We start from the raw sequence: 25,770 nt of genomic DNA, 5'->3' as shown, positions 1-25,770 counted from the left end.
CAGTCTTATTTGATACAAGTGTGGCTCAACTGAAGCCCTGAAAACCCATTGGAGGGTGGCTTTGTTGAAACTGCCAAGAGTGAAGAATGCCGTCGAGGTAACAACAAGATACCAGCCAACTCCAACGATCATCCCAGAATTAACTCCGGTTCGCTTTTGCGGTTTCCCGATGCCATGATGTGGGAATAACACCAGGACGGTGGACAACGTGCACTTGAGCCGACGTAATGGGAAAGTTTGCTCCGCGTTCCTGGCGGGCTGGCAGGTTTGGCTTGATGGCTTTATTCCATTCCCGACCCCGGGCTTGAGTATGTTACTGCCCTCACACCACCGCAGTCAAAAACAGTTTACATCTAAAAGTCCGGGATTGCAAATTTCGATGTGGCTTTTCTTACCAAAATACGTACTGCCACGATCAACTCCTATGAGTGCTACGGACTCTCAATATTAATGAGACGTGTGGGAGCGAACAAACAACAGGCAAAGGGCTGAGATCCGTTCAGTCATATTCCATGACTCGCCCTAGATTAAGATCCTAAACTCTATTAAGACAAGTCAAGAGACTAAGATTGATGCACCTCCACTTGAAATGACTGATTCCAAAGCAGGGAAGCAGGAGTGTCATGCCAGGTTCAAACCTTTGTGCCTTCGGAGGTTTCACCATTTCTGGAGCAGTGCACTTAGGACGGCGCTATACTAGAATGAGGTTGGGGTGGCCTCTAAAACGGGCCAACGTGGAAGACACTAAGGTTTCAGATCCCCTTTTCCTCAGGTACCAGAGGTTCGGCTTGGCATCAAAGTGGGCAAGTTGGACCCGTGATCAAGCGCAGTCTGCGCCAAAGAACAGGTTCGGACCAGATCCATTCCATGGGATCGCTGCTCAGATTTGCTCGCAGAGTCTGCACGGTCGGTAACAGACTGAGACGTGAAACCGCCAGTGGGGAAAGAGCATTGGGCGTCCTCGCAAGGGAAAAGAAGAGCTTCCCTTCGAAAGACTCCAGCCGGCAGATACAGCCCGTCCGATCGTTCGAGACCAACCAAGGGTGGCAAGGAACTGGGTATGCAGAAAGCCACCTGCTCCAGTAGACCAATCGCAAGGGGAAAACTCCATACCCATATTCCCCAGTTCTAGCGACGGCCTCTGGTCTTTCCGCGACCTCGCGCCTTCCCACCTCCTCTTCGCGACGCCTGGACCTGCGAGATGTCCCGTTTACTCAAATTCAGGGTTCCACCCATGAATTTTCCGATAGAGGGACCCCCAACTCCCCGTTCACGTCGCTCGCTGCTCATCTGCTTCTTGGGTGCGGGTTTTTCAAGGATGATTCCGTTCTCTCGGGCCTCCCGTCGACGCTTGTCTTCCTTTGAAACAGCCTTAGCTTTGATGCCTTTGCGCATTGATGACGGCATGTTCTTTTGATGGTAGAGCGATTTCTTAGCCCCGAGTTCCTGCATGCGCAGATCAAGTGCCTTATGACGATTTTTGCCCGTCGGTGCAAGGTCGGAAGCTGACTCCAGAAGATGCGATTCTTTCAGAAGTCGCTGAAGCGCAAGATCGTTCTTTAAATTGAGTGTTTCGTCGTCTTTATTGTCTTCGTCATCGTCAGCTTTCTTAGAGCGGTCCGTAGTAGGCTTCAAATCCACATCAAATGATGGCGGCTTCGCTGTCTTTAGAGTTCAATATTAGTAAATATTACTTCGCGCGTCTTCCAGTCCAAGCTTACCATAAATGCCTTTCGAGCCCTCTTGTCTATTAGGTTGTCCGCCCCACGGGAAGGCGCCTGGTACTCAACTACTTCGACTGGAGTGTTTGCAGTCTCCGCGCCGTCGATGCCGCTCCATTCGGACTCAGACCCAGACTCAGACTCAGAATCCGCGCCGCTATCATTCTCACTGTCATTATCGGATTCGGATTCGGATTCATCCTGTTCGGCACTAGTCCCCTTGACTTCTAACGGCTCGAATTGGGCTTCGAAGAATTTGCGAAAGATATCTTGAGCGCTTTGTTGTTCTGTTGTGGCCTTTGCAGGGGAGTCCTCCTGGTTGTTTCCTTTCTTTGCCCTTGACATCACAGATGTCTCTCTTTTTCGTTTACCAACCATTTCTGCAAATCTGTGGGTTCAGGTATTTATTTTAGGCCGTAAAGATTGGAAAGTTTGGATTGTCAGGAAAGGCGGTGATTGTCAACTTTTTTCTCGTCTGGAGTAGATTTGTGTCACGTGCGATAAGATAGACGCATTTTAGAGGGGGATTGAAGATGCGAAAGTAGCCCCTCCAAACTGCAAAGCATATGCAAACAACCCTTCATTACAGTCCAGCAAAAGGCAACCCAAATACATTGAGTATTAAATAGAGAAAAGGACCAAGGAAATGACTCAATTCCGCCCCTGCATCGACCTCCACTCAGGACAAGTCAAGCAAATCGTCGGCGGCACTCTGAGCAACGTCGAGTCAGATCTGAAGACAAACTATGTATCAAAACTTCCAGCAGGCCACTATGCGGGCTTGTACCAGAAGCACAACCTCCGCGGTGGCCACGTTGTGAAGCTAGGCGCCGGCAATGATGATGCAGCTAAGGAAGCGCTGAGGACTTGGCCTGGGGGGCTGCAGGTTGCGGGTGGCATTACGGATGAGAATGCCCAGTATTGGATTGATCAGGGCGCTGATAAGGTGGGCCATCGGTCCTATATGCGTGCTTTGGTTTTATTTCTTATTCATTGAGCTAACCATCTTCACAGGTTATCATCACATCATTCCTTTTCCCGGAGGGCCAGTTCTCTCTTGAGCGGTTACAGTCTGTCCTCTCTGCTTTGGGGGGTGACAAGTCAAAGCTCGTTCTCGATCTGAGTTGTCGGAGAAAGGAAAATACGTGGTTTGTAGCTATGAACCGCTGGCAGACCATTACCGAGATGGAAGTTAATCAAGGTAAGTTAATATATATATATATTCCGTCTTTTCACCCCAAAGCTTATTGCTGGCCACGTGTACTAAGTGTCCATCCAGAATCAATATCATTGCTTGAGCCATACTGCTCCGAGTTTCTCATCCACGCTGCAGACGTAGAAGGATTGCAGCAGGGCGTTGATGAGGAGTTGGTATCAAGACTCGCGGAGTGGTGCTCCATACCTGTTACGTATGCTGGTGGAGCAAGGAGTTTGCAGGATCTTGAGAAAGTGCATGTTAGTAGTAAAGGCAAGGTAGATCTGACGATAGGGAGCGCGTTGGATATTTTCGGTGGTTCCGGGGTGACGTTTGATGAGTGTATTCAGTGGAACAAGGATCATTGATTTGGACAGGGGGCAAGCAGTATTGTACATTCGGGCCCTTCACTCTATTAATATATCAGCTTCATTTAGCATAAAGCATCTATAAACGAGATTTCGCATTTGATTTTCAATGAGGGAATTCAGATTGTTTCTATCAAAGCCAAAACGGTATATACATGCAGTGTGCGCGTAGAGCAAATCGCGTCCTTTCTAAGAGCATACCAGCTGTCGTTGAAAGAGACCACGCTTCTCTATGGCCTAGAGTTAATCTGTAGAATTATAGCGATAGTGACCATGTGTTGCTCTCGAACAGCAAAAAGAAACCTAATCATCGATTTGGAATACTGAAGGATCCATCCAAGGACGATTCTCAGAAACCCCACGACGCTCTAAGGCGCGTGGCATCAGACCCCATATACCCAAGCCGGGAATTCTACCTCCCGGCTCATCCCAGATAAATCGTGCGAAGAAATAAGATGGCATAAACGAGCGAAAGGCGCTTAATTCAGTGATATGGCACCGCCCCGGCGGGCTCGGATGTGTAGGTAGGCCTGGAAGGCGCAGAAAACAAAGAATCCCTAGGGTATATAAGATTAGTAAAACCATTGTACAACCGTATAATTCTGGGGAAACGGGGATATAACGTACAGCGTAGATAATCACAGCAGTAAATATCGAGGCGGCAACGGCTCCGCCGTCCTCCGGCTCACCTTCTGAGCCGGTGAATCCGTGGTGTTCGCTCTGTTTGTACCAGGCTGTTAGTCATCTGTAATAGCATGCTGCAGCTCATATTTCAGATATGGGGTTTCCATATCAAATATGAAACCAGGTATGATGCACGGGGAAAGTCGACGAACCTTGAATAGCGACCCAAGGACGGAGAGGATAACAATGGCGAAGAGGGAGATGACAACGCTACGATGAAAGGCGCTCGTCAGTTCATGGAATCAACACGGTCGCCTTTATCATGGGAGTTCATACCAGGACCAGGCGTTCAATGAAGATACGACAGGCTTCATTATGTCGTTGCGGCTTGATGTGCCAATAGAGAGATAGCGAAGTGGAGGTTTACCTGAGAGGGCAGGTCGATGAGAGGGCTACTTCGGCGATAGAACGATGGCCGGCTGGAGTTGGGATACAATATATGGCGCGAAAAAGCTGGGATGAAAGGAGAGATGGCTGAACTCGGAACGATGATGTTTGACGCTTGTGCGGCCTTCTGGAGGCGGCCGGGTTGAAGCTCTGGATGGGCGCAGCAGGCCTCGCCGCCTAAGCCGCTTTCGGCATCCACGTCAAGCCTCCAGTCCATCCAGCCTCATGAAACAATCCGTGGAATAGATTCAGTAGTGTCTTCTATGTAAGTTATGTAAACGATGAAATGCCACATAATCTCTCAAAATTTTTAGGTTTTGTAATATGCTACTGTTCTAAATTAAGTATGCGCCACGATGCTTCCGTCATAAGAGTCCCAACGACTCATTGAAAATGTATGTACAAGCAATCTTAGCCTGCGTTGATGACATCGCTATATTCAATAAATGTCGTCAAAAAAATATAGCCACCGGGAAAACACTCCATGAAACGCCAATCCAGTCTCAACTCAGAACTTTTGTACACCTGCGTGTCCGCCTGAGGTATCATGAATCATATCTGTAATCGCAAGAAAAAAACAAAAATAGTTTTGACCGTTCCTATACTTTTAATATTCCTCTCCTTCGATCGGCTCAAGCATCTTGGACATGTAGGGGCCGTCCAATGTATACCCAAGGCGAGCATAGTAACTGCGGACACCAACACCTGAAATGACGCTGATCTTTTGGCTGCCGTGTTCCTCCCGTGCAATCCGTTCAGCCTCCTCCATCAACAGGGTTCCGAAGCCTCGATGTTGGAACTTACGCGGATCACGCCCGTGGAGCGGAACAGCGGAGCCATACACGTGCAGTTCACGAATGATGCTAGTTTGCTGACCTGTAAACTCGGGGCGGAATGTATGCGTCGAGCTGCACTTGCGCAGACGCAAAAGACCAATCAGGATATCTTGCTTGGGATCCTCATAGGCGAGGAAGGTCTCCCAACCACCGTTGGCCGCATAGTCACGACGAATAAGCTCCACTTGGGACGGGCGAATCTTGTTTTTGACCTCGTTGATGCCAACTTCCCGTGTGCGAACATCTCGACACGTCGTGCCAAAGTCTTTCATGCGCGCTAGAGCCAGCTCCCGCAGATTACCATTCTCAACTCCCGAAGTAACCAACGGCATCGGGATATCTCGCTGAACTCGATAGATACGGGTCCAGGGTGGCACAAGTGCGAGAATACGAGCAACAAGGTCGATAAGCGCATTTGGAGTATAGTTTTTGTAACGACCCGTCCTCCAGAGCTCGTAAAGACCGGTTCCGCGAATGACAAGCGTGGGGTAAATCTTCAGCCCATCAGTTCGAAAGTCTGGGTTCTCGAAATACTCCTCGAATTGAAACAAATCACGCTCCATGCCCACGTTAGGCAAGTCAGGCATCATGTGGCTGACGACTTTGAATCCTGCATCTTTTGAAAGCTTGAAAGTTTCTGCCACAGCAGCAACGGTGTGACCACGGTTTGTATCTCTCGCAACATCCTCGTATAGACTTTGGACCCCAACCTCGAGTCTTGTACATCCGTATCGAAGCATGCTACTCAAGTGTGTGTCCAAACAGTAATCGGGGCGAGTTTCAATAGTTATTCCCACGCACTTGATATTACTCATTTCCCCAGCCTGGACTGCTTCATCGACGTTGTCGGTCTGGTAGCCACTCAGCGCATTGTGAAGTTGGGCGACGAATGAGTCTCGGTATTCTGCCGGCAGAGACATAAAGGTTCCTCCCATGATAATGTATTCGACCTTGTCCACGCTGTGACCAAGCGACTTGATTTGATCAACTCTTCCTCTTGCCTGCTCGAACGGGTCATATCGGGCGCGGATTGCTCGCATCGATGTGGGTTCATAACCAGTATAAGACTGTGTAGAATATTCAAAGTCCGAATCGGGGCCGCCGGGGCAATAGACACAAATGTTACCGGTATAGGCGATATGGGGGCAACGGTGGGGTTTGCTCATAACAGCTACAACAGCGATACCAGAGGACGTTCCTAACGATAAGAATAAGCAAGGGTTCTATTAGATGGGACGACGAAACAAGACATACTGATTGGCTTCGCAATCAACTTCGGGAGGATATATTTCTTGTAGTGCTCAGGGACAGCCGAGATGATGGCTGTCAAAGGCGGCTGGCTGCCCAAGACGTGCTTTTTCGCGATTTGACCGCGCAGCTTATTGAGGTTGATATCCTTCCTAGGTTTCGTAGGATCCTTCTGCGACTCATAATCCTGGATCAAAGCATTTGCGATATCAGAGCATGCCCTCATATACCGTTCATTTTCAGGTGGCAGCTTGAGGCTCTTCTTCGATTTGGTGGGTGGCGGGGCTGTCATTGTGATAGTTGCCATGATGGGAGGCTACCTCGCGTCGACCGCGGGGATGGACGGATTAACGGTAAGATAGATGTGTAGCCTGGAACTAGATTGAAACGAGCTTAAACAAGTAAAAAATGGGGGTAAGTGACAGTAGTTCAAAGCAATCACTGCATCGGCCACTGATAGCGGGAGAGGAAGAAAAATCAAGGCCGAGTGAGGCCGACCGCCCGCGATAATTCGGACCGCTTAAAGCTTTCTCCCGAACAAATGGCCAAACCCGTGTTTCCAACAGACGATTGCTTCAGTCTCTACTACTGCCTCTTCTTCCCAATCCCCCTTCACATAACCTCAAGGTCTTAATTGCCCGTCTCGCGGTGCAATCTTCCCTCTCTACTCTATATTCCCCTTTTTTTCAACTTCGCATTCCCGTTCGTCAGCCGACATGCAAGCTATTCGCCGGAACGCGGTGTCTGCCCTTCGAAACGCTGCTGCCACCCAGCGCCGGGCATACACCCCTGGTCCTTACTCTGAGACCGTCAACAACCTTCGCATCAATGGCGACACGAAGGTTCTCTTCCAGGGGTTCACCGGAAAGCAGGGAACGTACGTGGCTTCTACCGGAATTTGCGGGATTTATATTCGAATATGATACTGACATGCGCTGATAGTTTCCACGCCGAACAAGCGATCGCCTACGGTATTTATTGCTATTTCCATATCACTCGGCTTTACGCGCCGGATTGGCCTGAGTCGGACGCTTACATATACCAGGTACCAAGGTTGTTGGTGGTACCAACCCCAAGAAGGCCGGCTCTACGCATTTAGATCTCCCGGTCTTCGCCAATGTTAGCGACGCAGTTAAGCAGACGGGTGCCACTGCATCTGCCATTTTCGTTCCGTATGCTTTAAACTCTCGAAACCTGATTCTTTATTATAAAACAGCGCTGATAAACGGGATGCAGCCCTCCCTTGGCTGCCAAGGGTATCGAGGAAGCAGTTGAGGCTGAAATGCCTCTAGTTGTCTGGTAGGATCTGACTTGATTCGGGAAATCACGTATTATATGGCTAACCGGTGTGGTTTTTCACAGTATCACCGAGGGCATCCCTCAACACGGTATGAAAGCAGCCATACGTCGTACTTATAACTCGTGCATAAGCTAATAAAAACGTACTAGACATGGTCCGCATTACCGACATTCTGAAGACTCAGAACAAGACTCGTCTGGTCGGCCCTAACTGCCCCGGTATCATTGCTCCCGTAAGTACCAGTAGCTACCCGGTTTCTCCATAAAACGACTCGCACTAACAAGGTTACGTTGAATCTTGCAGGGTCAATGCAAGATTGGTATCATGCCTGGGTTCATCCACAAGCGTGGTCGCGTCGGTATCGTCTCCCGTTCTGGTACCCTCACATACGAAGCTGTCAACCAGACCACTCAGGCCGGTCTCGGCCAGTCTCTCGTTGTTGGCATTGGTGGTGACCCCTTCTCCGGTACCAACTTCATCGACTGCTTGCGTATCTTCCTTGAGGACGAGGAGACCGATGGTATCATTATGATCGGTGAGATCGGTGGCAGCGCTGAGGAAGATGCTGCCGAATTCTTCAAGGCCAACAACAGGCACAACAAGCCTGCCGTTAGCTTCATTGCTGGTATCAGTGCTCCCCCGGGCCGCCGTATGGGCCACGCTGGTGCCATTGTTAGTGGTGGCAAGGGCGGTGCCGACTCCAAGATCTCTGCTCTTCAAGATGCAGGTGTCGTTGTTGAGCGCAGCCCCGCTGCTCTAGGCAAGTCGCTCCTTGCCGAGTTTGTGAAGAGGGACTTGGTTTAAAGTTCATTCTGGGCAACTTCTTTTCGTACTTTGGCTGGGGATTATTGTCCAAATCAAGTTTTGGTGCTGAGGTAACCATTGAATTGGTTGCTTGAGTGTCAAGGCGATGGTCAAATATTTCTCTAGCTCTCCGCTAGATTCCCGCTCTTGGAACCCTCCTGTACTTTTCCTTTCTGTCATTGTCATTTCATATGTTTAGAGATGGTAGGAAGTAACTAGTTTCCTCATGTAAATTTTGAATATCTATTTTGTTTCCTGTATCTCTGAAATTTAAATATCATCTGAGATTGGGTTGTCAGTGGGCGACATCACCTGTAGTATCTTTTTATTGGTGAGTCGTTGGCGTGGTTTCCCTTTTGTTTACGGAGATAAAATTCCCATCAAGTCTCAGCAGTCAAACGCCCGTTATATATGTATCCATACTTAAACTGAGTATGCGATCTCCGGAACTCCGGAAGATCTATATATATGCCGCTACAAGCCACCCGAAACTTGTGCTCACCTGGGAATGTTGGAGGATTGGTTTTTATACGAATAGATAAAATAGGGGACTACAATAACTTGAATGCTCAAAGTTTACAGCTGAAAACAAGGCAATGGTGCCTAAACAATGGCAGCTTGGGCCTGAGGAATGACAGTCTTACATAAGGCGCACGTGATCCACGAGATTGTTTTCGTTGCTTGAGGAACGGCCGACTCTGTTTATTCCTGCTTGTCCCTCGAACATTGACAATTCCACGCCCAAAACGCCATGAGCCTCCGAGAACCCGACGCCTGACAGAGTGAGTATACGACTAATTTATTTTGGACTTCTTGACTATTTGTCTTTTTTTTCTTTAATCCGGGGTTGTCTCCTCGCGGTGGCACCAAGTCGGCTCTGAGGAAGGATCAAAACAGACGGGCGCTACTTAACCTATTATTACTGCCCGTGGTTACCCACTGTTTTGCACCTAGCAACGAGCAAGAACCCAAGCAACACCACCACTATTCGACGTGCTGCGTGCAATAGCGTCTGAAAAAGGAAGATGCCACCTGATATTGGTAAGGCGCTGCATTTCCCTGCGGGATATCTGTTTTTATCCATCCAATGCTCTTCGGGCTGCACCTCGTCCCGACTTGCTGCATTGCTTGCTGACCCATGGTGACACCAGGTCGCGCAGCCTCTTTGTCTTCTAGTGCTGCCTCCCAGACAACTCAAATAGTCGCCCCTCATAGTCGTCCTGGCACTGCTGATCTCATGAGATCGCGATCAGAAACCGTAATATCTCGAAATAGCCGTCGCCCGCGGTCGAGAGGTTCGACCGCTAGTATCCATTCGACCACAACCCAACAAACCCAAGACCAGCAACTCAATGATGGGTTTTCCCAGTTCTTGCCGGCCCAGGCGTCTGCCGGATCCAATGTTTTCAGCAATAACCCAGAGGATATTATTATGCGATTCGGCCAGCAACTGTCGCACCAGGTGAATGGAACCTCTTTGGATCCGACAATGCAAGATGGGCATCATGCTGTTATGCCCAGGGCTGATGACTTCCCTAATCATGCTATTCATCGTCATCATCTATCACATCATTCCATGCCGTCTGGAATTCCCGGTCATGGGTTACCAAATGTTGCCATACCTCAGTACCAAAGCATGTACGACAGTGGGATTGAGAACCACCTACCGGAGCATGTTCTCGATGACCATGATACCTCTGAAGCAGGAATTAAGAAGAAAAAGGGCTCAAGTTCATCCCTTGCCAACGACAACGAGCTGCGGAAACTTCTGCGCCAATATGAAGGTTATACGCTAAAGCAGATGGCAGCAGAAGTCCTCAAACATGAGGGCGCTGGTGGCAAGGCCGAGAAAGTTAAACAGGTCTTCGCGATGATCTGGTAAGTTCTGAGATGAGAATATTGTTGCCTTGTATGCGTTTCTTACTCGCTATAGGCTGAGAGAGAACTGCCGGAAAAGTACCGGCTCTGTCCGACGAGACCGTGTTTATTGCTGCTATGCAGAGAAGTGTGGAACTGAGCGCGTCTCAGTATTGAACCCTGCCTCATTCGGAAAACTCGTACGAATAATATTCCCAAATGTACAGACGCGCCGTTTAGGCGTTAGGGGAGAATCAAAATACCACTATGTCGATTTAACGGTGATCGAGGAGAAACAACAGAAACCGTCGCCTCCAGCCACGCGGTTCCCATCCCAGGAACCAACAACTATTGCTACCGCAGAAAGCAGGAATGGCGACGATATACAAAAAGGGTAAGTGGATTGTCCCAAGTTACAGGGTTAATATGCGTCGTGGACTGACATGGTTTATAGTGCAAGTGTATTACCGCAACCTACCGCAGATACAGCACTTTTTCCTTCTCCTACTACTTCCTTTGCACCAAAGGTAACAACTGACACAGCAACTTCTGGCTGTGGCTGTCAATCTTCTGAGGGCGACGTCATTACGCTTGAGAATGTCGCTAGCCATTCCGGAAAATTGATTCACCAAATGCTTCAGTTGCCTACCATGGATAGTTCCTCGGTTGACACCGACTCCTTGCAACTGCCGGATATCAATGGTTATCTTCCCGCCAACACTGATTCCAAGGTGGCAGCAGCTCTTGCTGCGCTTTACCGTTCCCACTGTATCTCGGTCATCGATAGCTTCCGGTATTGCAAAGAGCGCAATATGCTTAGATATTTCTCTGCGTTCCATGGCACCTTGACGGTTCCGGTTCAAAAGCTTCTGACGCATCCTAACATTGCGCCATGGATCAAAGAGTGCGATTGGCTTATGTACCAGAAGATGATTGCGTTTGTGGCACCACTGACTACGCAAGTCGTCCCGAAACTTGTTTTGGATGCGTTCAGCTCGATATCGCAGCGACTTACTACCCATATCAGTGACACATTCAAGACCCAACCTGTGCATGTTTCCCTTGCGAGGCTGATACCGGCCCACATATTTTGCAATCTTTTGAGGCATATGCTCGATGTGAATCAATCTGCCAACGCTGCAGCAGCTTGGCTTTGTCACCCCGACAACAGGAACCAGATGTGGCTTGACTTCATGACACTGGTTGACCCCAAAGAAATGATGACAAGGGCGAATATTCCTAGCTGTGCAGAACAGGCTACGGAACGGATATTGAAGCATGATATCCGCGCTCTCCTCACCCCCATTACGGACTTGAACCCTGCTACTTCCAACTCCTTTTTTGCCCAACCTGACATGGAAGAGAGCTCTGAAGCCCACAAATTTCCTGTCGAGGAGTCTGTCGGAGACGAGTACAACTTTCCAGACAAGTGGATTTCCTTCATCCTAAATCTGGCTCACATCTTCCCTCAACACCGCACACAGTGTGTTATTCAACGTGTGGATGCATTGTGGGATTGTATTTTACGCCGTCTAACGCTGGGAGGAGCCCAGAGTTTTAGTGCATGGTGGATGACTAAGGTATTTTTCCATGAAATGATGTTATGGCAAGCAGAGAAGGGTGGATTCATGCATTACACACCTAGTGCTCTGCAAAAATCAGACTTGGACTCTGACCAGTCCGGACCTGGGGGCTTGATTGTGAAGGATTCTTCTCATGCTGTCGGCAACAAGGAACAAACTACGACGCCGGATGCCCAAAATGGTACATCACTTGAGCCGTCACGGACGGAGGTTGAAACAAACTTGAATCACGTCGAAAATGAGAAACCCACTAATATCACCGAAAACCTAACGCCCTTCCATGCCCCGAATCACGACGACAGCGCTATTGATCTTGATGACGACTCAATGCTACTGACGGTGGGGAAGTACGGTGATATGATGGCCTCCGACCCAGCAGATGCGGAAGGTGATGTTGTCGTTATCTAATTTCCCCGCCACGCGAGTTGGATTTCTACTTTCTTACATTTTGGGAAAGAACAAAATTATGCTTCTTCATGGTGGAGTTGGATTGGGAATTCTTTCTTTTTTTGTTACTAGGAGTATATATGTTTTGGTTGGTCTACAAGGAAGGATTCGGCGTTGGACTATTATTGCACGAGAGACGAGAGACGAAAGCATCGATTCTGGATTCGTCGGCCAACAGCATTGTGATTTGATGCTTTTTCCTGGCTGGCAGAAGAACGGGTCTCACAGCGTGGTTAAACTCGTTTCAAGACCTTGACCGGCTTTTGTCTAGCCCTATTTTTGCTTACTTCTTTGCTCATAAGGGGCGGTCGTCCCTGTAAATATTGATTTGCCATTGGATTGCAGCTGATTCACCATTATGCCGACGGTTAATAGGCGTCTTTTTTACCTTTGAGCTTGTTTAATTACCTTCTGTTTATGACATTCCATCCTTGCGGCAAATACATAGCTATCTTGAGTTGGATAGTTTTCTAATGCACTTTTGATGAAGCTGCATTTTTCAAGACCTTTGTGATACCACATTGTACGATATACTACTGTATGTAGAGAGGAAGGTTTTCGGTATTCATGCACTACAGTTTGATTTCATGATGGGTAAATGATGCGCCCCCACGTTTTCATTATGGGAAGGGCGATAATATGTATCAGGCTCATCAAAAAATGTACAAGAGAACACGGGGCGACATGCTCATTAAAGCCATGGTCGAAACCGCATTTAGCACCTGCTAACAAAGTACTATAGACTGGGCGACCTTTTTAACGAAGAGTCTGCCAGAGTCTATACGTACTTCGTATGGTGCCTAGTGGCCGTGTGCATCCCAACTATTCGCAACGCAGCGTATCACACGCTATTATATGAGTTGCGGTACTCAGGTAGTATCCATGCTGCGCCTGGCCGGGCCTGTGACTGGATTGAGATAGTAGAGCGATACCATGGATTGATGCCGGATTATCTCGCACCATTGCTTCTTCGCGGAATTGGCATTGGTCATCTGAGCCCGGCGGCGGGGAAGAACCTTGGCCCAGCAAACCCATGAGCAACGACGCTTTGAATATCTATGTTACCGGCATTGTACGGACTCCATAGTTTTATCAGGATGTAACGGCCCGATCTGTAATGAAGGGAAGGAGGTTAGATGAGATTGAAGGAGACCACAAGAGCAGAACGGACTTGAGACTTACGGTGGAGGATCGAAATTGAGGCTAACGCTACTCTTAGGCCGCTTGATGAAGAATTGAGCAAGGGGTTTCATCAGTCCAACGCCTGTAGAACGAGCAGTTGGTCCAGGGTGCGGCGCCGAGGGGGCAGCTGGTGGTATGGGCTGTATTGTGTTTGGAACATGACGACGCCGCGGTAATTCATCTTGCTCCAAGGCATATTGACGACGCATGGCCCGTACCTGCCTTTGCAGATCACGCCGTCGTGAATTGTATGAGTGGGTCTCAGAAGTGTCGTCCTCATCACTACCGCTGTCCTCAGTGTCCGAACAGAGGAAATCATCATTCATTGGGTACATCGTGCCAACCCTCTCCAACCTTGTCGGTTCAGGTGCCTGGGGTATGGAGAAGTGGTCTCCAGGCCTGTCAAGCCCAGTACCATCAGAGCGCTCGTCATAGTATGTAGTGACATGAAACTCAGATGTCTGGTCTGTATTATAGCTGGGAGAGGCACCGGCAGGTTCACTAGTGTCTGTATCTGAGTCCGAAGGAGAGTCGAAGCCGGCTAGAGATTCTCGTTCAAGGGTCTGTAGGGGAGTTCGATATGAATTCATGTATTCCTGAGACGGCTGCATTCCGCTGCGCCGATGAGCACGATGGCTCCGAGAGCCAGCATACTGAATCTGATACTGAGAAGTGCGAGCAAGAAGGTCGTCGGCTGACATAGAAACGAAAACCATGCCTGCTTGTATCCTGATAAGAGGTGAAATATTAGCGGATATAGCTGCGATTCGAAGAGCTTCGAATTGAACATACGGAGCATCATAGCCAGATTTGGGCGCTTTGATGACGAGCTTCTTCAGACAGAATGGCGCCTCCCCACGATGTTTCAGGATCAGATTACAGCGGTCCGATTTTGTGCAATATACGGACGAGTCATTCAAGAGGATGTTTTCCGGCCCGGAGGTTTCACATACGGGTTCGTAAGTGCCCCCATCGCAACTGGCCAACTCCATTTTCAACGTTCCTGGCACGACTTGACCGTATTGTCCATATCTCAGATTTTGTAAGTTCTCTCTGTTATCATCCGAGTCAAGCTTTCTGCGCTTGACCCTCAATCGGTCCGTTGGAGTGTCGTGATCCGGTTCCAAAGGCATGGTGGATGGCGAATCTATATGAGGAATCGGCGAATCTAGGATGGAATCTCGATTCCTTCTAGTCCGGCCAGGTCGGTCATTGCTTCTAAAGCCACGGGATCTCGAAGCTCTGCTGATTGACCGTGATATTCCAGAAGGACTTGGGTCGTGATTCATAATTACGGCGTCCAGATTTTGCAGCCTCTGCAATCCTGGATGTATCGGGCCTGACCTCGTACCATGAGTATGGTCTCCCCTGGAAGCCTGCTCTCTTTGTAGGTCTCGAATTTGCTGATCCACGAATGCCCTGGTTTGATCAAACGAATATCGGTCCCTCGCGCGCTCGGAGCGAGACTCCTCTAGCTCTTGGTTAAGAGTCTCCAAGGCTCGAGCGGAAGTGCTTCGGTTTCTATCAGTGTTTAATAAATCCCGTAGATGCTGTAGACGGTTCGCGTTTGGCCGATGTAGACGATCACTGGGTCTGCTTCCTCGGGCGGTACGACGGGAAGCGGGAGGATAGTCATAATTCCCCGACTAGAGATGAGAGGACAAGTAAGCCAGGGTTTGTCAGGTTGCCCCCTCGGTGCTAATACAAGGAATTTCTGCCTTGGGCGGATACGGCAGCAAGATTTGGTTTCAACGTACCATTCTATCGATCGGGAGCCTCGTTAGTCCGACTGGTCAAGGTAGGTGATAGGAGGGGGAGGGCGGAGACAGAAGGAACCATACCGGGGCAAACGGAGAGCGTATGGATGCGGAACGAACTATGCGGAGGTACACGAAAGGCAGGATGCAAAGAGGCCCGATCGACAGCAGCGAGGCAAAATGACGGTGAGCAGGGACAGAGTAACTGGGCGAGGGAGATGGAGGGGGAGCAGTGCAGTGGTAGGCGGATGACGCTCCGGGGAAGCGAGCTAGAGGCGATAAACGGGCCAGCGCTTATCTGCCGGCGCACGTGATGTCCTATTGTGGTGGTGTGCTTTCACTTTGTACTTCAATAGTCCGCATCCTCCATCCTCGAATCACTTGCTGCTGGCAATCGGCTGGCTGGGCGTCTTTGCTGGCTTCATGCATGTTGGTGACACATTGAGTGATGCTCAATTGTTTCCCCCGCCCCTCTTCTCGCGTTTCCCCTCCCTGCGCCCGGCACTCTTCGTCCAACGTTGCCGTGTTATTATCCCTCTCGCTTCGCCGTGACGCTAGAAGCTAGTCTTTATCTACTTCCCCCGCCCCCGTTACTGGCATACGTTACGTTCGCATTGATCTGACTGTCGCCACCACCATATCAACTCGTTACCAAGCTGCGCACGAGTGGATCTCACTATGGAGTCGCAAGACCAGTCAATTAGCGCCGGTATGAATAACGTCTCTTGATGTTAGTGCACTTGCGGGGTGTTTTACAGTATCTGACATTTCTGTCCACCAGATGAGATTGCGTTGTACGATCGCCAGATCCGCCTTTGGGGTGTGAAGGCCCAAGAAAAGTGAGTGAGAACCAGCGACTATAGCGGCCAGTAGTGCTCTTAACTGACTGTGAGCCGTACTTTATTAGACTGCGGTCCGCAAACATTCTCCTCATAACCTTCAAGGCGCTCGCAAATGAAGTCGCTAAGAACCTGGTTTTGGCCGGCATCGGTAGCCTCACTATAATCGACGATGCAATCGCGACAGAGGAAGATCTTGGAGCGCAGTTCTTCCTTACACAAGACTGTGTCGGCCAGAATGTATTTTCCCGCCCCAGTATTGTTGGTTGTTACAAAATGTGCTAACACTTTTCCAGCGAGCCCAAGCTGCCGTCCCGGCTATCCGCTCTATGAACCCAAGAGTCCAGGTTTTTGCAGATGCGAGCAGCGTGTCTACCAAGCCACCGGATTTCTTCGGTCAGTTCGACGTAACGATCGCTACCGAGCTGGATTTCTCAATGTACAACACTATAAATGCGGCCTGTCGCATAGCTGGACGCTCATTCTATGCAGCTGGACTGCACGGGTTCTACGGATTTGTTTTCTCTGATCTTATTCAGCATGACTTTGTGATCGAACGGGCTAAATCAAACGTCCCATCAGCTTCCCAGGAAACACCTACACGAAGTATACTGAACATCACGACTAAGAAAGAGAATGATAAAATCATCGAAATGGTCACGAAGAGGGAGATGTATTCTCCTTTGCTCCTAGCAAACACCTCTCCACTCCCGGACGAATTTACCCGCCTACCCCGCCGCAGAAAACAAGTTACGCCATTCCTGAGCTGCCTCCGGGCTCTTTGGGAATTCCAAAAGCTTAGCCAAGGCACACTGCCATCATCTTCCCGTCAAGATCTAGAGCTATTCACCAAGTTAGCCCGTGATGCGCACCAGGAATTAAAGCTCGACATCAGCACCCTTGACTCTGCGTTCCTACGGACTTTCCTTCAGAACCTTGGCAGCGAGCTGAGTCCAGTGGCCGCTTTCTTAGGAGGCAGCTTGGCTCAAGACGTGATTAATGTCCTGAGTGCCCGTGAGCAGCCTCTCCAAAATCTCTTACTGTTCGATGGCGACAAATCAGTTGCGCCCACTTATCCGTTGCACCCATTCTTCCCTATGGATATGGGAAATGCAATGCCTGCTGTACCTCCAGTTGCAAATCCGACACCGTTGAATGGCCAACCAAGCATGGGTCAGATATAAAATGTATCTGGGTGCACATGAAGGCGTCGAAATCCTTGAAGGATGTTAAATGATTGGACAAAGTCCTACACGCACGCACACACACACACGCACACAGGGCGAGGAAGGAAAAAGGATCATGGGATTTCGGGATTGATTTATTGGCGTAGCATTTAACTTTACTTCTTTACGTTCAAGCCTACGTCCTATTTGGACCGGGAATGAACTTACGACTGTATGATAGGATTTTAACAATCGGACAGGAATCGATGAAGGGGGCTCAGGATAATTCGAGACCCGGATTTTTTTTTTCCCCCATTTATTTACTCATTTACCTTCTTGGGCTACGGCTCCTGTTGAATCTAGGAAATTGGGATCTTGGGATATGTTTCTATACATGAATGGGTAGGATCATACACTCAAAACGCCAACCGGTGCCAAGTCATGAGGTAGATAAAACCCTGGGCACAAGACTCGCAGGGTTCTTCATACCCCATAATTACCCATCGTTTCACATGATGCACATATATAGTATGTTTGCAAGCAATCAAGCAAGCACCAGTCCAACGCCACATACCCAAAACTAAGAGAAAAAAAGCATTATGAGAGGTTTGGCTCCTAGGATGGCATACCCAGTCAGTAAGGACAACCTCGTCCATTTATCATATCCGTGTGCATTTCATTTTTCCAATCTCAATCCCAGAAACAAATATAACGAATCTACTCCCGATCCTTATGAAAAAGCGGTGCACCTTCCTGATCCTCTGATTCTTGGCGACGGTTCTCATCGTACGGTGGTGCCTTGGACTCATCTTCCTCGTCGGAGATGAGACCCTGGAGCTCGAAAGTCTCTGCGTCCTGGATGCGCTGGGCTTCGGAGGCAGAGTGCGCGTGCCCGTTCATCTGGCGGTAGCGGCCGCTCCTGGATGGGCCTGGGTGGAGGTTCTCCTCATCTTGGTCGGTGCTTGTACGAGAGTGGTTGTCCGGGTCTGCGGATTCGGGCCAAGCGTGGACGGCGTAAATGTGGAGGAGGACATTTACGACTGTTGAGGGGGAAAGAATTAGTGCTAGTCCATTGTAACGCGTGATTGGGAGTGGGATGAGCATACATAAGAAGAGGATGAACGCGATGCTGAAAAGAATAAGGACATAAGCGACATGAGTGATCCCCGCGTTCTCCAGGAGTTGCATCTGTTCTTCGGTGGCGCCCATGAAGAGGAACCCAGAGGCGTATAGTAGCTGTACAGACCAGTGCGTTAACTTCGGCATTTCTTTCTGGTCGAGACCAAACTGAGAAGAAGACTTACAAAAGGCGTCAAGTACTGGAAGCTGTTGGGATCGGTGCCATCCACACTTAGAGTGCCCTTGTCCTTCAGCACGAAGGATATCTCAATAATCCGAGTTAGACCAGCCGCCATCAACGTATACCCGAAGATCTTGTGGATCATAGTACTGATCATTGAGTGTTGCGGGTGGCCGGACATGGCATAACCTGTCAGTCCAATGACAATAGCCGGGATAAGGTTCCTCTTAGGTCGACCGTTGCGCTTGCGGCTCAACCAGATACCTAGCAAGCCAGCGCACCACCAGACAATACCCATTGTAGTGTGCTGAAGGTCATTGTGAACCCAGGGCCCACCCCATCGATGCTCCGTGAAAGTGTTGACACAACCCCACGCTGCAATGACCAAAGAATCGAAGAACTCCTGGCTGCGGCCGGTGCGGCGCAACCAGTATTGGCCGACGAGAAGGAGGATGGTAAGCAGGATACCGTAAGCGATGAAGGCGCTGCCCATGATGAAATGGGCCAGGCACTGTCCGAGATGGTCATCGCGACAGAAACCCAGTGTAGTAATACCTCCAAAAAGCATCTGCACCCAGCTCAGCACCGGCATTGCCTTACCGAGGACACCGTGCATAATGACGAAAACCCGGCGAATCCGTCCATGAATCCCCCTCTCTATATGCAGCTTAAGGTAGATGCCTAGCATAACCTGCGCAGCCAAGAAGAACATCAGGGCATTGGCGAACGAAGCGTGGACATTTTTCGCGAACTGGCGGCCTTTATGCGCATGACCGAGGAAGTATGCGACGATAGCAATAGCGGTGCCGACGACTTGAACAGGGACGTGCCATCGTGATCGAGTGATCTATGAATATACCAGATAGTAGTTAGATCAAGTTTGCCCAATCACTGCAAGCTGATTTGAGAGCCATACCCCGAGCACCATTCCTAAGGGGAAAATAATCCCAAATGACAGTCCCATGAGAATCATATGAATCCATAATGTGGAGTCCTAAAGAGTAAAATATATCGCGTCAGTCCGCGTTCAGTCAAGCCTGCTTGGGGCCAAGGCGTGGCATACAATAGGGTCTTCGGAGACAGCGGCACCTTCGGGGACGTTTTCATGACCCCCGTGAGCCAGGGCGGGGGAGACAAGGAGCAAGGCTCCAAGCAGCCCGCGCATATCAAGAGCGCCCGTCATCTTGCGGCCTCCGTCGAGTTATTTGCAAAGAATAAAGAGGGATGTGAGGAAGGAGAAGAGATGACGAATCGTTGGATTGAGGCGATCGGCCGGCCGGGGCGGAAGCTGGAAACGGCCTGAGAAATCAGTGATCAGACTCGCTCGGATTGGCTGCTGCATCCACCGGACCACAGCCGGGCTTCAAGGTACACAACTACTACATAAATATTTGCTGAGGCGCAATTGTCCAGTCCGGAAAATTCAGTGCTCGATAAAACAGGTCATTTTGTGCTCTAGAAGCACTACCCCGCTTGTTGCTCGACGATATGAGTTGGATGCCTCAGGAATAACATCCTCCATACGGTTGTACCGTACTAGTACCAGATTGACAAGAATCCATCAGAACTGCCCTTCATCTATCTCTCAAATCCATAGCAATGTCCTCGAATCCAGAGAAATTCAAAGTCTTCGCTGGCTCACCCACCCAGGAATCCCAAGGAGACAAAAAGCTCGCAAGTCCATCTCATGATCTCAGTAGCCTTTACCCAAAACAACCCTGTAACTAACCCACCCAATACATAGGCAAGCCTCCGCGCATCCATAGCAGAACTGGAGATTCAAGCAAGCCAAATCGAAGGCCAAGTCGCCGAGGTCCGTGCCAAGTTGAAGTAAGCTACCTTGTCCTTCCCCCTTTTCTTTCCTTTTCTTCATCTTTTATCTTCATCTTTTATCTTCATCTTTTATCTTCATCTTTTATCTCCATCTTTTATCTTAAAGGATGTAAAAAGACAATAACTAAACAAGATTGAGTGTAGAAATGACCCGTCTGACACAGTAAAGCGGCATATTCGATTGCTGCATGAGTATAACGAGATCAAGGACATCGGTCAGGGGCTGATGGGACTTATTGCTGATGCGCGTGGCGTGAGACAGGTTGATGTGCAGAAGGAATTCGGGGTTGGCGTCAAAGATTGACAGAATCCGATCTCTACGAAGGTATGGATCTTATAATGACGGTTATTATTATATTAGGGATATGCACGGGAGTTATGGAGTAGGTTATTGAATTTGTTTGCTTTTCATCTCATCTAAATAGAGAGTGGCGCTATGCAGCTCAAGAGACATCAAGAAATCTAATAAAAATCACTAAATCACTAAAAACCAATCCGGCAAAAAATGGTATGGAAAAATGTGTAAAAGAGCAGATTGCTAATTAAACCACCAGAAATAAACAGTAAGGGATATATATATAATTATATGCAGCGGTGAAATTGAGAAGAGATGTTCGAGAATTAGGTCAAGAAAGCAATTAGTGGCCTTTACCCAGGCTCTGTAGGTTGACCAGCTCGTAGTATCGGCCCTTCTTATGAACGAGTTCGGTGTGAGTTCCGCTCTCGACAATCTTGCCTTGGTCAAAGACGTAGATAACGTCCGCCTTTTGGATTGTACTTAATCGGTGGGCAACAGCGATTGTGGTTCGACCTCGGGCAGCAGCATCGAGCGCGGCTTGGACGACCTTTTCTGACTCAGAATCTAGGGCAGACGTAGCTTCGTCAAGGAGGAGGATTTTGGGATCGCGCAATAAGGCTCGTGCAATCGCTACACGTTGCTTTTGACCGCCTGACAACATGCCTCCTTTACTGCCAACAACCGTGTTGAAGCCCTCACTATTATCTTTTGTTAGCGCGTTGTGGTACCAGGTGAAGCTGGGGAGCGAAGACTTACGGAAGAGACATGATGAAATCGTAAATATTGGCGTCCTTGCAAGCCTTCACCAATAATTCTTCGGCGATATCATCTTCGACGATGCCTAGCAAGATATTTTCCTTGATCGTGCCCTGGTATAAAGTTGGCTCTTGACTGACTAGTGCCAGGAAGCTGCGGTATGAGTTGATGTTAAGTTTACTGATATCCTTCCCGTCAACAAGAATGGAGCCAGCAACTGCATCGTAGAAACGTTCGAGAAGTGCAATGGTAGTACTTTTACCACAACCGCTGGGTCCGACAAGGGCAATATACTGTCCAGGCTTCACCGTCAAGTTCAGACCACGGAGGACAGGCTGCTCAGGGCGTGTGGGATATCGGAAGTGCACGTTCTTGAATTCGATTTCACCCTCTGCAGTTTCGAGCTTCTCGCCCTCATCAGACCAGTTGTCAATCTCTGGTTTTCTGTCAAACAATCGTCGGAATTCGGTTGCGGCATTCTTCGCCTTGCCCATATCTGGCGCGAAGGAGAAGACGGTACCCGCAGATTGAGCGCCGAATAGAACCTCCGAAAAACATACGAAGAAACGGAACATGTCATACTCGTGGTGGCCCAAGAGGGTTCCTCCGTACCAAAAGCCGAGCGCAACACAGAAGAAAACAAGCGCCTGAGAGGAAGCATATAGCAGGGATGATTTCAAGACAGAAATCAAGCTAGACCTGCCTTGTGCGTCAAGCTGAGCGTGATACATTTCCCAAACATCCATTTCTCGAGTCAGAGACGCAACGGTGCGGATGGAGGACGTAGCCTCGCAAGCGAAATTTGCAGATCCCTCGTAGGCAAGTTTGGACCGCGATTGAAATTGAGCTAGCATGTAGAACCGGTAGAATCCGCATCCTAGAAGGACTGGAACGACCGAGATACAAACCAAGGCCAATTTCCAGCCAATCGATAGAGAGATAATGAGGGCAGCACCTAGTGTAGTCGAAGTCATCAAGATTGTACCTAACGTTACACCGCTGACGCCAGACAAATGTTTCGTCTCGGTGGACAGGAAAGATGTCAAGGCACCGGTGCTATTTTCTTCTCTGTCAAAGAATGAGATATCTTGGCGGAGCATGGTCCTGAAAGCTGTGCTTCGTGCGCGACGAACAAGTCTCTCAGAGCAAACAGCAAAAGCGGCACCGCTAGTAGACTGAGTGATGAATTGAACAATGCCGACCACGAAGAACATCAGGGACCAAAAGTTCGCATCACTCCGAAGCTTGTCGTACTGTGTAGGTGGGAGCGCCAAAGTACTGATTGCCTTGGCATATAGTACAGCTTGTGTGGGTTGACCGCCGCCGGCTAGGAATGAAAAGATAAGACCGATGATCATGTAGAGAGTTTCAGGCCGGTTGAAAGAAGCGATGAATTTGAGCAGCGTCCATAAAGAGTACTTCTTAACTGGCTCGGGACCCTTCTTGGAAAGAATTGCACTGGAAATTGATTTATGGGTGCCAGTGCGGTCCATGGTGGTTGGCTTTTCATCGAGCGAGCTAGTTCCGCTAGCTGCAGTTTTGATTCTGGTCATGTCTTCGTGGGTGAGATCTTCACCATCCATGTCCTCGGTATCGAGAGTTGCAGCTTCCTTCTCTTCATTAATCCGCTGAGCTTCTACAAGCTTGCGATAAGGTCCTGCACGGTCAACCAGTTCATCATGAGTTCCCTGCTCGGCAATTTTACCATCAACCAAAACCACGATGTTGTGGGCCGTTTTGATGGTGGAAAGGCGATGGGCAATCACAATGGTAGTACGACCCTCAGCTGCTCTCTCTAGCGCGGCTTGAACGACTCCTTCGGATTTAGTGTCCAGGGCAGAGGTAGCTTCATCAAGGAGCAGAATCTTTGGGTCGCTGACAACAGCACGAGCAATGGCGATACGCTGTTTCTGACCACCTGAGAGGAGAAACCCCCTCTGACCGACATTTGTTTCATACCCCTCCGGTAAGGCAGAGATGAAATCATGAGCATTTGCCATTTTTGCGGCGCCCTCAATGAGTTCTCGGATCTTGTCCTCAGATTCCCTTTCGAATTTTGTGCCGATGAGACCGTGCCGAATATTCTGATAGATGGTTGTGCCAAAAAGAACTGGCTCCTGACTGACCAAAGAGATCTGCTGACGGAGCCAACGGAGGTTGAGGTCCTTAATGTCATGACCATCCAACAATACTGTACCCCGAACGGGAATGTAGAATCGCTCGACCAAACCAACCACAGTGCTTTTCCCCGAGCCAGAGGGTCCTACTAACGCAGTTGTCTTTCCAGCGTGCATTTCGAGGGAAACGTCCTGCATAACAGTGACTTCTGGCCTGGATGGGTAAATGTGCTTGATGTTGCGCAACTCGATGTTTCCCTCGAAGTTGTCCAGGGTTTTCCCTTCGTCAGAATACGGATCTAAGGGTGATTGGCGATCGATTGTTCCGAAGATTTTCGAGGCCGCAGCTACAGCATTCGTGAATGCTTGTGCGTTTGGACTAACGTTTCCCAGGGCGAATGAACCGATCAATATAGCCATAAGAACGGTAAGAACATCACCCACATCGACCGCCCCATCCACCAGGAAGCGAGAACCCATCCAGAAGCCGAGACCATAGTTCGAGAACATCAGACCAAACATAGTGCCGACCATGAAGCCTAGAATAACCTGGTTTTTTGTCCCCCATTTCTCTGCCTCGGCCAGGTGAGACTCATACTGCTTTGCAAGCTTGTCCTGCGTGCCGAATGCGGTGGCATTCCTAATCGAACTGATGACTTCCTCAGCAACTGTTCCGCCAGCGCCGTAGCTTTCGAGCGACATCTTGCTGTACTTGATAATAAACCGCGATCCACCGCCCATCGTAAGGACGAGGGCAACAATCGTTGAACTGCAGATTAGGGCTAATTTCCAGTACTTGACGTAGGCGATGATGAATGCTGTCACGAAGGTTGAGACAGCAGTCAACGTAAGGCCCACCTTTTCAGAAATGCCATCTTGAATGAGGTTTGTGTCGGCTGTGATACGGGTTGTCACTTCTCCAGCTCCTAACTTGTCGAAATAGCCGATGTTCTGACGCAAAATAGATTCAAGGTAATGTTCACGGATCTTCTGCGTAGCATGTTCTCCAGTATAAATGAAGCCAACAGTACTGATGTAGACTGTGACAAACTCGCCGATACCAAGATACACAAAGTATAGGACGTTTTTCGTCAGTTCATGGTAGAAATCTCCGTAGGAGATCTGATACAACATTATCTTTTGAAAGACTGTAGCCAGGGAACCGAAGAGAATCTGAAGCAAATAGTTGGTTAGGAGCTCTTTAAACGCCATTGGGATCAATGCATACAGTGAAGAGGGGCAAAGCTGCACCGGCGGCAATAGCGCAGATAGCACTGACGACTACGATGAGTAAATCAATCTTTGTCGCATAACGCCAGAGACCGAAGAACGAGATGTTCCCTTTTAGCTCGTCAAGTTGCGTCCTCAAAACCCGTTGTTCTTCTTCAGGCAGGTGCGCAATAAGGGCATCCATTTCATCGACCGGGTCTGCATTGTTGCTGGATGAGGCCTTTGGGCGCTGCTGCTCTTTGGCTGCGGGGGCGGCCACCGTTGAACTAGACTGAGCGGACAACTCGTTTGATATGCGCTTTTCGCCCGAGAGGACTGGCGTAGATGACGGCTCATTCGGTACTGGAACCTGAACAGGCTGGGTAGCGGCCTCCGACGGAAGGGGCCCTTTTGCAGGTTCTGACATCTTGTTCGAACCGGCTGGTTGAAGGCCCAGGCGGGCTGCCGAGGTTAGAGAGGGAAGTAGCTTCACACGGGGTTAATCAGAGATTTATTCCGTCCATCAGGAATCGCAAAGTCTGGCGTGACAAGCTACTTAAAAGCCAGAATCCTCGTGACAAAGAATGACAAGGAAATACGAGCTCTCCCAGTCGCCGCAACCGAATAGTTGGGTGCTCCTCAAAAATGCGGAGTCGGAATCGGAATCGGACTGATAACGAGCCTGTGAGGGACAAAACGAAGACCGTGGAAAGGGGGATATCCCTGATAACATATACGGGCTATTTAAAGAGAGGAAGCAAAAGCCAGAGCGATGAAAGACGGTCAAGACCTATTTAACCAAATGGGGTCTCCGTCGCCAGTCACCCATAGCAGCTTGTAAACCGACTCTGTGCATTCCTAGTCGAGTTAGAGCCAGGCGGGT

The 25,770-nt window shown here is 49.3% G+C and overlaps 10 protein-coding genes across 10 annotated transcripts; 4 read left to right on the top strand and 6 right to left on the bottom strand.

Moving 5' to 3' along the window:
- Positions 1-1,128: 1,128 nt before the first annotated feature.
- ASPVEDRAFT_125679 (uncharacterized protein) lies at positions 1,129-2,099 on the bottom strand (the record flags this gene model as incomplete). The annotated part of the gene is made up of 2 exons (XM_040806293.1): positions 1,129-1,665; positions 1,722-2,099. The coding sequence occupies 2 exons, from the start codon at positions 2,097-2,099 to the stop codon at positions 1,129-1,131; spliced, it is 915 nt and encodes a 304-aa protein (XP_040664735.1).
- A 268-nt stretch (positions 2,100-2,367) lies between these two features.
- ASPVEDRAFT_50540 (1-(5-phosphoribosyl)-5- ((5-phosphoribosylamino)methylideneamino)imidazole-4-carboxamide isomerase HIS6) lies at positions 2,368-3,284 on the top strand (the record flags this gene model as incomplete). Its single annotated transcript, XM_040814326.1, has 3 exons — positions 2,368-2,667; positions 2,736-2,922; positions 3,001-3,284. 3 exons carry the CDS (start codon positions 2,368-2,370, stop codon positions 3,282-3,284), a joined length of 771 nt encoding a protein of 256 aa, XP_040664734.1.
- Positions 3,285-3,395: 111 nt separating this feature from the next.
- Positions 3,396-4,608, bottom strand: ASPVEDRAFT_38440 (uncharacterized protein). The gene is made up of 4 exons (XM_040811703.1): positions 4,245-4,608; positions 4,121-4,178; positions 3,912-4,004; positions 3,396-3,841 (listed from the first exon to the last, which is right to left on the bottom strand). The coding sequence occupies exons 1-4, from the start codon at positions 4,280-4,282 to the stop codon at positions 3,764-3,766; spliced, it is 267 nt and encodes an 88-aa protein (XP_040664733.1). The 5' UTR covers positions 4,283-4,608; the 3' UTR covers positions 3,396-3,763.
- A 35-nt stretch (positions 4,609-4,643) lies between these two features.
- Positions 4,644-6,895, bottom strand: ASPVEDRAFT_162577 (Elongator subunit ELP3). The gene is made up of 2 exons (XM_040808602.1): positions 6,446-6,895; positions 4,644-6,389 (listed from the first exon to the last, which is right to left on the bottom strand). The coding sequence occupies exons 1-2, from the start codon at positions 6,744-6,746 to the stop codon at positions 4,963-4,965; spliced, it is 1,728 nt and encodes a 575-aa protein (XP_040664732.1). The 5' UTR covers positions 6,747-6,895; the 3' UTR covers positions 4,644-4,962.
- A 36-nt stretch (positions 6,896-6,931) lies between these two features.
- Positions 6,932-8,947, top strand: ASPVEDRAFT_38438 (succinate--CoA ligase (GDP-forming) subunit alpha). Its single transcript, XM_040811701.1, has 7 exons — positions 6,932-7,316; positions 7,382-7,410; positions 7,485-7,611; positions 7,676-7,738; positions 7,802-7,827; positions 7,889-7,971; positions 8,043-8,947. The coding sequence occupies exons 1-7, from the start codon at positions 7,156-7,158 to the stop codon at positions 8,541-8,543; spliced, it is 990 nt and encodes a 329-aa protein (XP_040664731.1). The 5' UTR covers positions 6,932-7,155; the 3' UTR covers positions 8,544-8,947.
- A 734-nt stretch (positions 8,948-9,681) lies between these two features.
- Positions 9,682-12,391, top strand: ASPVEDRAFT_123319 (RFX family transcription factor; the record flags this gene model as incomplete). Its single annotated transcript, XM_040806071.1, has 3 exons — positions 9,682-10,421; positions 10,477-10,794; positions 10,855-12,391. 3 exons carry the CDS (start codon positions 9,682-9,684, stop codon positions 12,389-12,391), a joined length of 2,595 nt encoding a protein of 864 aa, XP_040664730.1.
- Positions 12,392-12,950: 559 nt separating this feature from the next.
- ASPVEDRAFT_38435 (uncharacterized protein) lies at positions 12,951-15,545 on the bottom strand. The gene is made up of 4 exons (XM_040811700.1): positions 15,450-15,545; positions 14,405-15,259; positions 13,613-14,341; positions 12,951-13,542 (listed from the first exon to the last, which is right to left on the bottom strand). Coding segments are annotated over exons 1-4 (1,710 nt in total). The 5' UTR covers positions 15,452-15,545; the 3' UTR covers positions 12,951-13,418.
- A 502-nt stretch (positions 15,546-16,047) lies between these two features.
- ASPVEDRAFT_50535 (E1 ubiquitin-activating protein AOS1) lies at positions 16,048-17,392 on the top strand (the record flags this gene model as incomplete). The annotated part of the gene is made up of 4 exons (XM_040814325.1): positions 16,048-16,078; positions 16,151-16,208; positions 16,277-16,448; positions 16,505-17,392. 4 exons carry the CDS (start codon positions 16,048-16,050, stop codon positions 17,390-17,392), a joined length of 1,149 nt encoding a protein of 382 aa, XP_040664728.1.
- A 699-nt stretch (positions 17,393-18,091) lies between these two features.
- ASPVEDRAFT_123026 (Ytp1 family protein) lies at positions 18,092-19,839 on the bottom strand (the record flags this gene model as incomplete). Its single annotated transcript, XM_040806041.1, has 5 exons — positions 18,092-18,414; positions 18,481-18,610; positions 18,679-19,521; positions 19,591-19,668; positions 19,738-19,839. 5 exons carry the CDS (start codon positions 19,837-19,839, stop codon positions 18,092-18,094), a joined length of 1,476 nt encoding a protein of 491 aa, XP_040664727.1.
- A 1,306-nt stretch (positions 19,840-21,145) lies between these two features.
- mdr1 (ABC multidrug transporter Mdr1) lies at positions 21,146-25,314 on the bottom strand (the record flags this gene model as incomplete). Its single annotated transcript, XM_040814324.1, has 3 exons — positions 21,146-21,503; positions 21,562-24,851; positions 24,907-25,314. The coding sequence occupies 3 exons, from the start codon at positions 25,312-25,314 to the stop codon at positions 21,146-21,148; spliced, it is 4,056 nt and encodes a 1,351-aa protein (XP_040664726.1).
- Positions 25,315-25,770: the final 456 nt, after the last annotated feature.

The sequence above is a fragment of the Aspergillus versicolor genome (assembly GCF_001890125.1).
Source record: "Aspergillus versicolor CBS 583.65 unplaced genomic scaffold ASPVEscaffold_2, whole genome shotgun sequence".
Classification (NCBI taxonomy): domain Eukaryota; kingdom Fungi; phylum Ascomycota; class Eurotiomycetes; order Eurotiales; family Aspergillaceae; genus Aspergillus; species Aspergillus versicolor.
Note: the sequence above shows the minus strand (reverse complement) of the source record. Positions and strands in the feature narration are given on the sequence as shown.